This window comes from Gymnodraco acuticeps, unplaced genomic scaffold, assembly GCF_902827175.1.
Source record: "Gymnodraco acuticeps unplaced genomic scaffold, fGymAcu1.1, whole genome shotgun sequence".
NCBI lineage: Eukaryota > Metazoa > Chordata > Actinopteri > Perciformes > Bathydraconidae > Gymnodraco > Gymnodraco acuticeps.
This window is the reverse complement of record NW_022990501.1, coordinates 4,634,993-4,646,269: the sequence shown is the minus strand read 5'-3', so window position 1 is coordinate 4,646,269 and position 11,277 is coordinate 4,634,993. Positions and strand designations below refer to the sequence as shown.

General features: G+C 41.1%; 1 protein-coding gene across 1 annotated transcript in view; it reads right to left on the bottom strand.

Annotated features, from left to right (window-relative positions):
* Positions 1-349: 349 nt before the first annotated feature.
* Positions 350-11,277, bottom strand: part of jam3b (junctional adhesion molecule 3b) — a 41,721-nt gene continuing 30,793 nt past the window's right edge. Inside the window, exons 2-9 of the mRNA XM_034226593.1 lie at positions 7,729-7,797; positions 7,516-7,629; positions 7,062-7,214; positions 5,594-5,796; positions 4,873-4,972; positions 4,593-4,722; positions 4,451-4,505; positions 350-3,527 (exon numbers count right to left, since the gene is read on the bottom strand). Of these exons, the coding sequence (XP_034082484.1) occupies positions 3,492-3,527; positions 4,451-4,505; positions 4,593-4,722; positions 4,873-4,972; positions 5,594-5,796; positions 7,062-7,214; positions 7,516-7,629; positions 7,729-7,797 (860 nt within the window). The 3' untranslated portion in view covers positions 350-3,491. The remainder of the gene's footprint in view (positions 3,528-4,450; positions 4,506-4,592; positions 4,723-4,872; positions 4,973-5,593; positions 5,797-7,061; positions 7,215-7,515; positions 7,630-7,728; positions 7,798-11,277) is intronic.

The following is an 11,277-nucleotide window of genomic DNA, read 5'->3' as shown; positions in this document are numbered from 1 at the left end:
CAACGATTTTTTGGCTTGTGTGATTAGCCAATCACCAACCAAGGTAACCCCCCCCCCCCCTCCCCACTGTCACACTGAAAAGGATTTCATACACAGCAGGAGACTCTGCAGTAGTCGAGGAGGCTATAAGAAGCAGATAAATTAGGAAATGACTGGCAGATGCAGAATCCACACACACACACACACACACACACACACACACACACACACACACACACACACACACACACACACACACACACACACACACACACACACACACACACACACACACACACACACACACACACACACACACACACACACACACACACACACACACAGCAGAAGAAAAACAAACACACTTGTCTCCGGTAATATTAGAAGTGAGTTTTATTAATCACAAATAGAGTGGCTCTAAAATGAACAAAAAAAACCCAGCAGGCCCCAAATGGACATTCTACTGTATGTGAGTTTGGTTCAGAAAATCATTTTTCCTGACGAGTACCAGAGCTCAGAGTGTAACAGTTTAACAGTGGAGCGCTGCCATACCGCAGTTGAAAGACAATGGTGAGTTAGCCCGGTTTATAATACAGAACACACACTGGAAAGCACCTCTGCATGTGAAGAGAACTCCCCCCAGCACCGATCAGACAGATGTGTTCAGGCTGGGGGGGCATGGAGGCCTACATTTAGCTGCTGCTCATTAATTCCTGTTTGCCTCTACAGGTTTATCAAGCGCCTGAATAATTACAGCTCCATTACAACTGAATGGCACTTTCATAATTTCTGAGTCAGGATCATCGAGTGTTGGGGTGAGAAAGTCTTCTGTCTGTCAGTGTAATACATGAAAACACCTTAGTGCGTCTTTTCAAACTCTTTTAAGCTCATATATAAATGTCCCTGCTTTGGGTATCCATCTTTTTCTTTTGCCTAATAGTGCTATGTGTCTTTACCAAAAATAATTCCCACTATATTTAGGCACTAATACAATTCTATTTCTACAACACCTTCAACTCTATGAAAAAAAGCTATTTACAATTTGCAAATCTAAAGTAGGGGAGTGGAGATTTTGCCATGTCATCATTCCTCTCAAACGCCATTTTTTTGGTGGTTACGTGAACGCAACACGCAAAGCCTCTGACAGCAGTGTGGAGTGGAAGAGCGTGGCGAGGAGAAACTGGACTACTGTGAAGGCAGAAGGCACTTAAGAGGAATGACTTTTGTAAAACTGAGGAGGGGAAAAGTACCAGGAACAGATTCAGCTGGGAACCTAATCGGGATAATAAGTCATTTCGAAACATTTTCTTTTGCAACTTGGAAAAAGACAGCAGTGTTTCTTCTTCCCGTGTGCAAACGTTGGGCAGATCGTCTCTACCATGACTGATACTCAGGTCACATTTCACTACTCAAACATTCATAACGGCTGAACAAGAGATCCATAGGAGCTGTATGGAAATGACATGAACAATATCATGTGTTTGTTTGATCTGATTCGGTTCTGGTGAAGCTCTTGTTCATGACTTATGAGTGATTGTGTGAAATGTTACCTTTTCTCAGTCTTACAAATGGAAAGAGTTTTCATATCGCCTCAAAAAGGACATTTTTTCACCACTTAACATAATCTGGAGAGAAAGAGGAAAAAAACGTACAAATATCTATATACAATCAGTACAAGTGTAAACCCTCCAGACCCCCCCCCCCCCCCCTCTGTATATAACTGTAAATACAATATGAGCTTCAGTCAAACCTAAGATGATCTCTCTTAGCAACTAACTAAAGGTTAGAAGTGTTAGATAAGGTCTACTCTCTAAACAGCACAAATATCAGCAACGTAGATCAGAACAGATCAATATCAACCAGGATTCAGGTCAAAGATCGTGTGTTTAATGTGCTTCATCTCAGAGTGGTGCAGGAATGAGTCCTAAAACCCGGAAATGAGTTAGCATTGTACTACTTTTGGTTCTGTTTTCACAAAGTTAAAGTTTTTTTAATGTGTTTTTGGTAAGGTCTGTGGTTAACACAATTTAACTACTTCACTTACATTACTAAATACTACTAACAGCATCACACCGAACATTAGCCGCCTTTAGCTTAGCTAAAGTGGAGATGTGAAGTGTTGCCACCAACGGTCTGCCTTCTTACAGTGCAGACACTCCTCTGCTCGCTCTTGCCTCTGCTACTTTACTTTTTTCTCCTGATTTTTTCTATTTTTCTAACTTTCCAGCAGCAGTTCGGATCACTGGGACTATTATTCTTCGAGGATAGACAGAGAGATTATCCTGAACACAACATGTAAGCATCATAAAAGGTGTGTTTGCCACAGAGCTTATTTTCTGCAATATTCCAAAATCAAATGGAAAAGTCATGTTGTTTTTTTATTGGGTAACCCTTGCGATGCTAACTTATTGGTAAAACCAACAAAAATACTTGCTCCTGCACCACTCTATGGTTTTTTATGTAGTGTGAGTGTTTTCTCTCATGTTCTTGGTACCTTTGCAGCTCAAGAATAGGCGAGTCAGAACGTTTTGTGTTCTCCGTATCCATGTGTTTCTATTCAGAAATCAAATGGAGGCTTTTACACTGTATACTGTTTAAGTACCAAGTCTAGTTTTAGTTTTTTGGAGTCTGGAGGGCTGGCTTACAAAACCTGCATTATTATGATTAATATTATTATTATTATAGCGTAATACTGAATGTAAGCAAAACTCTTTCATGGACAGTAAATTCAATATATACAAGATTAACAGCAAGCATAGAAGGACACTTAAAACAAGAGAATGCAGCACTGATTGTGTGCAGTGTTCACAGCGTTTGACTGGCACTCTTCAAAGCCTCTTACTAAGACTATCTACAAACATCAACATGGGCGTTCCCGGCGGAGAAATTAAATATGTAAGACCGCCGATCAATGACCACTTTTCGATATGCTGACACAAGTCATTTCTTTCTTCCATTTGCAAAGGTGTAAATGCTTACAGCTTGATGCAAAGTGGTTAACATAATTATATCCACAATCAAAAAAAACAAAAAAACACCACGTGTTAGTATTTTACAAATATTTATAAAAGTAAACCTTTGTCTATAGGCATTTTAAAATATATTCCATCAAAAATAGTCTGACAAAATTCAACAGTAGAAAAGAAATGTTATACAAATGACAAAAGTTTTGAAGCATAAATAGAAAGGTTTCATGAATTTGGATTCTTTCTACCCGGCAGAACACAGAAATGTTTGTCCACCTCGCTCGGTGTTTAAAACCATGCAGTCACTGTAAAGTAACAACTCCATTATTTAGCAAAACAATTCAGTTGGTGGTGATGACAAATGAATCTCAGTCCTACGTGTGTAACAGTATTGTCGTCCTGTGAAGTCTCGTCACCTTTGGCAAACTTGAGTATTTGTGTTTCCGTTGTGCTGAGAGCTGGGAGTGGAGGAGGGGTCTGTCCGTGTCTCACAGTGGGGGGGGGGGGGCGTCCTCCGTCCCTCAGCACAGCCTCGTCAGCCTCTCTTCAGATCACAAATGAAGACTTGTGTCGGAAATCCCCCTGCAGAGAACACATGAGGAGCCAGAGTTAGTATCCCTCCCATTGCTCAGATATCCTTCTTACAGTGAGACCCTACAATGAATACATGCTGCTATGGTCAGTGGTGAAAAGTAAGGAAACTCCATTTTCAGGTTTGTACTCTACTTGAGTATTTTACTTATGCTACTTCATATTGTACTTTTTACACCACTATACTTTTTTGATTACTTAAGACACTTTATAGAATCAGATAAAAGCTTAAACAAAATGTATCTAAAGTAATTAATTGGCATTTAATTACAAGTGAATATATTCAGCAGCAGTACACAAAGTTATTAAAATTAGCTGTTATGAACAATTTAATACATAAAAAATGATAATCAGGTTATTTATTATCATATGTGATTCTGATATGGGCACAGAAATGGGACTTTAAATTCACGTTGAAGGCACTGCTGTCATACTTTTACTTAAGTAAAGTAAGTAGTAAGTAATGTTTTGAATGCAGGACTTAATTTTTATGAGAATTTTTACGATTTGATTTATGTTCTGAATGTGTAGTATGTTTTTAGTGGGCGTTTTATTTTACCACATTTCAGTCGCTGTAAGTATTTCAATGACTTTTATCACGTGAAACTACTTTGTAACTCTTCTGAGCCCTTTTCCCCTTCTGGGTGTAGTATTAGAGCGACTATTTAGTATTTTACAAATAAAGTCAACTTTATTCAGTAAAAGTAGTTAGACCACTGTGTAGAAAAAATACTTGGATACCAGTAAAAGTAGTGCTTTTTTTATTACAAAAGTATTAGCATCAAATGATACATATATCATATATACTTGAGTACATGTACTTAGTAACCTCCCACCACTGACTACCTATATTCTGTTTTTATAGCATCATTTGTAATCTCCACAGATTCTCAATCTAACTGCTGTCCACAAACCTCGTCCTCCGTCCTTACGTAGTCCACTCCGTCTCCTTTAGCTGGAACCTTGTAGCTAAAAGACACAAAGTACGCCATGGTTTAAAAAGGTTACAAATAAAAACATGTATGTGTTGACAGTGTGAATATCAGGAAGTCTTACTTGTTCCCCGTCTGTTTCTGGGTGGAGAAGTATCCTCGCTTGTATGCACAGCAGATCCCCGCTGTTATACTCATGAGCACGATGACCACCACCAGCACGCCCATTAAAATGCCCAAAACATCAATGTCATCTGTGGAGGTGAAGAAGGAACGTAGAAATTAAACACTGATCAACCTGATTGTCCAGACGACAGAGTAAATATAGTGTTGATTATGGTTTTAAATGACAGACATAGGATGTATATATCTTGAAACAATGTGTGTGTGTGTGTCACACTTACAGACTTCCATCTGCTGCGGCGGACACTCAGCGTATCCCGCATCGTTCTTCGCTCGACAGAAGTACTCGCCTGCGTCTTCTTTTCTGACCGTGATGAATTGCTGCATCGGAAAAATCACAACATGAATGGGATTAATACACACATACTGTCAATGTTTGTTTAACTTTTAGAACAAAGATAGATAGATTCTTTCTCTGGGGTTTAGTGAATGGAGATACCTAGAGCAGCGTCACTTTAGCCGCTGTGTAAAAACAAGCTTCTCGTGGTGCCGTCAGTCTTTAAGGCAACATATCAGAGGAGCTGGTGGTGCTACATTATATTAGCCTGTCTGCTGCTCTGTGCAATCACATTCAAACTCAGTGTCCTCATTAGAAGATGTTATCAGAGATTTGATTGGAGAAAGAATGTCCATTATATTCCTCAGTTATTTTTTAAAGGACATTTTATTTTTTAGTAACCAATGCCTTTACTATAGTGACAGATTTAAAAAAAGGGGGAAACAGAGGGGATGACCTGGGAAAAATAGTCCACTCCACTGAGCGGAGGGACACAGCGCTGAAGAGCAAGTGAGAATTGAGGAATGTGCAAGCGAGGACAGTGGATTCCCCTCGTGGCTCAGGTCCTCTCGCACCGTCAACTGTCTCCCCAAAATATCTGCCACCGTCCCCGCTGCCCCCCCTCTGCCCCTCATGCCTGTCCTTGTCTGCACACACACACTGACCAGAGTTCCTGAGTCTGCGTCCAGCGTGTACGAGGAGTTGAAGAACTTGAGGCTGGTCTTGTGGTCGTCGGGTACCTCCTCCTTGTTCTTGAACCACTGATACTGAGACTTGGGGAAGCCCTCCTCCTCCACACAGCTCAGCTCAGCAGACTTCCCAAAAGGCACTGACTTTGGGACGCTGCATTTTGGCATCACGGGTTTTACTGGGGAGAGACGGAACGTGGGGATTGTCAATATACTTAAACATGACATCACATTTTGCTGTTAGCCAAAGCGACTTACAATAAGTGCATTACAGTACAAAACTGGAAAAGCTGGGAGCAGGTTCTTTAGCTCTCGATAAGTCAAACCATTGTAAGAGCTACTGCATTAGCTTCAACTAAGCCACATATCTCATATCTCTGTGCTATGTACTGAAGTGTATCTTGGCTCTCATTTTGGCCAAGGTACAAGCAAAACTTTAGTCTCTAATGGAAGATATGTAGATGTTCTGCTGTCATGATATCAGATGTGGGAGAAGTACTTATACAGTTCAGAATTATATATATATGATATGTTTTATAATGATTGATCATGAAAGTGTTCTCAAAGCTGGTAAAGGTGCAGCTAGTTTGAATGACTTTGTATACTGCAGGGTAGCTTGTGGATTTACTCCAGGTGGAACTAAAGTCTGATTCAACACTTGATTAGATTTCACATCATTCATCCACATCTGTGAAGTAACTGAAGATATTAAATATATGTAGTGGAGTAAAAGTACAGTATTCACCTCTGAATTGTAGTGGGATAGAAGTACAAAGTAGCAAAACATTTACTCATTGATACATAATACTCAAGTTAAGTACCAGTCTCTCAAACTTGAGTAAATATACTCCGTTACTTTACACCACTGCATGATATCAATGGTGAGCTGTTCCACCATGTTGGAGCGAGGACAGCAAACAGACCTGTGCTTGTTTAAGGGAACCTGGGTCCAACCTGCTCATGTTCGCTAAGGATCACAGTGATAACAAACATTCCTTCATGATGCTGCTAGCTCTATGATTGACTTTGATGCTATAAAAAAAACAATGTCACCCCGGTCTCTACGGTTCACTGCACTAACAGCATCGACAGGACCGGACGGGAACATGATTTTCGTCCCGTGCCAAAAAACGCCACCAAAACACGCAGCGCTTTCTTTCTTTAGCACTGCGATTCAGAGCAGATGCAGTTTCAGAGGTTTCCTCTTATAGCACGGAACACGCCTTTGCAGCGGGGCAGGTCTGCTCATAACACATCCTCATATGTATGCCAAAGGGTTGGTGCGACCTACCACACGCTCTCATCTTACAGCATCCAACGTGTGAATCACTGAGCAAGGTCTCTCTTTAAGGGCACCATAATGACTGCTTTCTGCATTTAGAAGAATCCTTATCATAATTAACTATAAATGAAACAAGCTGATGAGGCCGGAATGTTCCAGTACCTCGTACAACAAGGTCGATCACGATCTCATCGAAGGACCTCTGGTCATCCGCAGCGGTGACCTCACAGCGGTATTTGGCCGTGTCCGACCTGGTGGCGTTGGTGATGAGCAGCGTGGCGGGTTCTCTGATCATCGCTCGGTTCTCCAGGTCGCCTGTTTGTGGAAAATCATGTTCAACAATGTCAGCAATTAATGTGTACACTGAAAAAACTGAAATGTTGACTTTGATTAAATGTATTATGTCTCAAGATTTCAAATAACTGTATTAGGTCAGTTGAAAGGAATAATGTTAAGTTTAAATAACAAATATTATTGTCAACTTAATATTATCGCTTTGAACTAACCTTAAACAGTAATGTGACATTTGTGGACATAACACACTTAAAGTCATTGTTTCAGGTATTTCAGTGTACAAAACCGCAGAAAATACTTGTTTGTGCATTTTGTACATTACCGGAGATTTTCTTGTCAAAGTACACATAACTTGGTCCCTCGTTCGTTATTTTCTTCCATTCGATCCTGGGGTTGGATGTAGAAATGGACTCAATCAAACAAGATAACTCGATTCCTGAGAAAACGGAGTGACACGTCAGGATATGAATGCAAGTGAAAAACAGATTTTGTATTTGATTTGTTTGTGATTGGGGTATTGTTCGTCAGCTCTTACTGTCAAACTCATCGGTCCACGGTGCTACGTTGCTGGTTTTCAGCACGACTGCTAATACGCTGAAGTAGCCTGTAACAAAAAAAGAAGAGGAACATGAATTTTCATGATACAGTGATGATGTCATGCGATATGCACAATGCCAGCTGCCATCCAGTGATGTGCTGGACTTATTTTAACACTACCCCTTAAGGAAGGTGGTTGCATGTTCACTTCTTAGATTTCATTGACACATTGAGGATAAATGTCAATCCCACATCAGTGTGATGGTATTATATAATGATGTGTTCTCTTCAGTAATGTTCTGTTACCGCCTATCTTCCATTTTTAGTTGTGTTGGTCGAACCATTGTGTGTGTGTGTGTGTGTGTGTGTGTGTGTGTGCGTTGAGGGTGGGGGTGCTGTTTCTATGCTTAGTGGATAATTGCGCAGGGAGGCATGTGCCCTTTCCAGGGCAAGCTCACCCTGCCAGTAGTTCAACCGCCTGCCGAGCCCTTCCCCGACCCCCCCCCCTCCCTCCCTCTCTCTCTGAGGCTGATGCCCATGTGGGACTGATGGTACAACAGCACCCAAGGAAGATCTGTGTGGGTATGTGGTGGAGGGCTAGGGCCTTAGGAAGGGGGGGGGGGCGGGCTCTGCCGAGTCATCGTGACAGCCTATGGTCCACAAACACAAGTCACTTCCACATGAATGTGAACTGAGAAACATGCTCACAAACAGAATGAAGTGATGCTCTGGCTCTTTGATAGGGTCATTGGTGCAGATTGTACCGTCACTGGAAATCTATGGGATGCCTAATCTCTGTTTGTGCAACCTCTCCTGCTGCCAACCCCCAGCTGGGTTATGATTAGGTGTAACACATACTGGTTTATTTCAGGCAACCTATATCAGAACCTCTGCATGACATGACCTACAACATTCCCTGTTGGAAAGTTAATTCACGACCACCAAAGGACCTTGAATGTTGCAAACAGTATGCAGGAATTGTCCGTTTCTAATTAGTGTTGGAAAAGGTCAGGGGTCTCTTATTAAAAAAACTGCTCAAACAAGGATAACCTGACCCCCACCAACTGTCTCCTGGACACACAGTCTCGGGTCACCTGCCGGAGCCGACGGGCTAAGCTGATTAGCCTCCGTCTTTCTGGAGAAGAAGACGACAGCTTGTTTTTAGCTGCTGACAGTAATAAGGCAGTGTGGAGGTCAAAAGTAGGTCACAACTCCTTTAAAATACAACTTGGAGTGTGAAGCCCAGATACAATGAGGGTTTACCACAAATGTGTTGGTGACAAATGAAAGGTAACTCTTTCTACACACAAAAGGAAAGAGGAAAATAAAACTTCTTTCCACATAAATATCCATATTCCAGGAGCAAAACTCAGAATCAAACTTTAACAAAGCATTGTAAAAGAGCACAGAGGAGAAGCTGCACTCCTTTTAGAAAGTGTGACAATCACACTTCAAAACCAGTGGAAGGCTGTCACTTATTTAGCTCCATCTCTGCAGCGCTACATGCAGAGAGCACACACAGTTAAAAGCTGTGTGCAGAGGAGAAGGACTTTTAACTATCATGTTTCTGAGAGCTCCTTGTACTGTTGCTATATTCTGGTACAAATGCAAAGCTCCTTCTGATGAAAAGTGGCTGAGGGGTAAAGTGTTTTTCACACTGATGTCTAGGAAATATTTACAAGGAAAACTGGGTCACAGTGTGAGTGGTGCAGGAATGAGTTCTAACACATGGAAATTAGTTATCATTTTACCACTTCTGGTTCCTTGGTCTCAAAGTCAACGTTTTTTTTTAAACAACATAAATGATGTCAGTAAATACCCGAACAGTGAATATCTGGAGCTTCTATGTGTCATAAAAAAGGGGTTGCTAACAAGTAAAAAAAACGAGACTACTAAACGTCAGCACACCAAACATTAGCACCCTTTAGCTTAGCGGTGGTGATGCACAGTCATGACACTGATGTAGTTTGTTTATAGTCTAGCGCAGGGATGGGCAAATGGCGGCCCGGGGCCTCCTCTTTTTGCGGCCCTCAGATTAAATTTATAAATAACGTAATTAATAAAAAAAAGAAAAAAAAAAGTACTTCTTTACTTGTAGTACTGATACCGTCCACTAGACTCCTAGTTACGCGAGCTGCGTACATGATTTCGTTCAGCAGCCAAATACCGCAAAATAATCTGTGACGCGTTTGTGTGTATTGTGTTTGTTTCCCGGGAAACCCTCGCAAGAAACACCGGCTGTTGTTATGCCTGCTGTGACGTTAAGTTGCCGCTTGTAATTATGCCTTAACAAGCTTAAAAGTTGTTTTTATCATCTCAATTTGGCGAAACAAGTTTAATATTCTAAAAACCAAGACTTTGTTTATTTGAAATCAGATGAAAACAAACTGCACGGACCCTGCCGTGTTATCTATGATTACTATGCTTTTCATTCATAATTTCAGCGGGAGGGAGGGGGAGCGGCGCTGAGGAACAGCAGAGTGCGGGTTGACAGGTGCCTGTCTCTGCATTCCCCGTATTGTGCGTCAGCAGAGGCTAAAAGTGTCTTATGTTCAAGTTAGACAACTAATGTCTGGGTTAGTGTTCATGACTTCATGTTTATGTCATCTCAATGCACACACATTTTCCGTGCTTTCCAATAGCTTAAAAATAGTTTTATTCCACTGTTAAATAACCTGTTCAATACAAATATGCCACTTGTAAAAATTAAATAACATTTCTGTGAACTGATATTTAGTGAGGATGTTCCCTGAAAGATTGTAAAATGTCAATGAAGATGTCAGACTTAGTATATTTGTTAATAATTACATACAATGTGTGTGTGTGTGTGTGTGTGTGTGTGTGTGTGTGTGTGTGTGTGTGTGTGTGTGTGTGTGTGTTCCAAGTGAATCTGCGGCCCCCTGGTGCCAGTACATCAATGATGTGGTCCCCACCACCATCCAAGTTGCCCATCCCTGATCTCGTTAGGTTTTTATTCTGGAGATTGGATTTATACTTTGAAAAAAAAAATCACAATATTTTGAGATGATCCTGCTGAACAAATCCTGTAAGAATGATAAACTTGTGTTTGCCACAGATCTTACTTTCTGCAATATAGCGAAATCCAATGGAAAAATCCCATTGCTCTTTGTCGAGGGAACCCTTGCAATGCTAGCATCCGGGTCGTGACAGATACTGTATGTGCTCTTCAATTTGATTCCCTGTCAGTTAACTTCATAAATCTATGTACCTGTATAAATATGCTTTTTACTGTTACTAACAAAAGCTTGAGTATGTGAGGCATGTCAGTGCTTACCAGTGGGTTTGAACTGCAAGTATATGGCATGCACTGTGTAAGTTAATACCAAATCTAACTAGGCCAAGTATGCCAGGAGTCCAAACCATCAGAATAGGCCGTGTTAAAATAGAATCCAACATGACAATACATTATTCCAGGTGATTCATTTAGTGCTTTGACTTTCCATTAAGTGCAGGTTCTTCTGTTCGGACAGAGCTAATGGAGTCTCTGTCTGTGTGCTCCTCCTTAATTCGGAGAGTATCAGAGCAG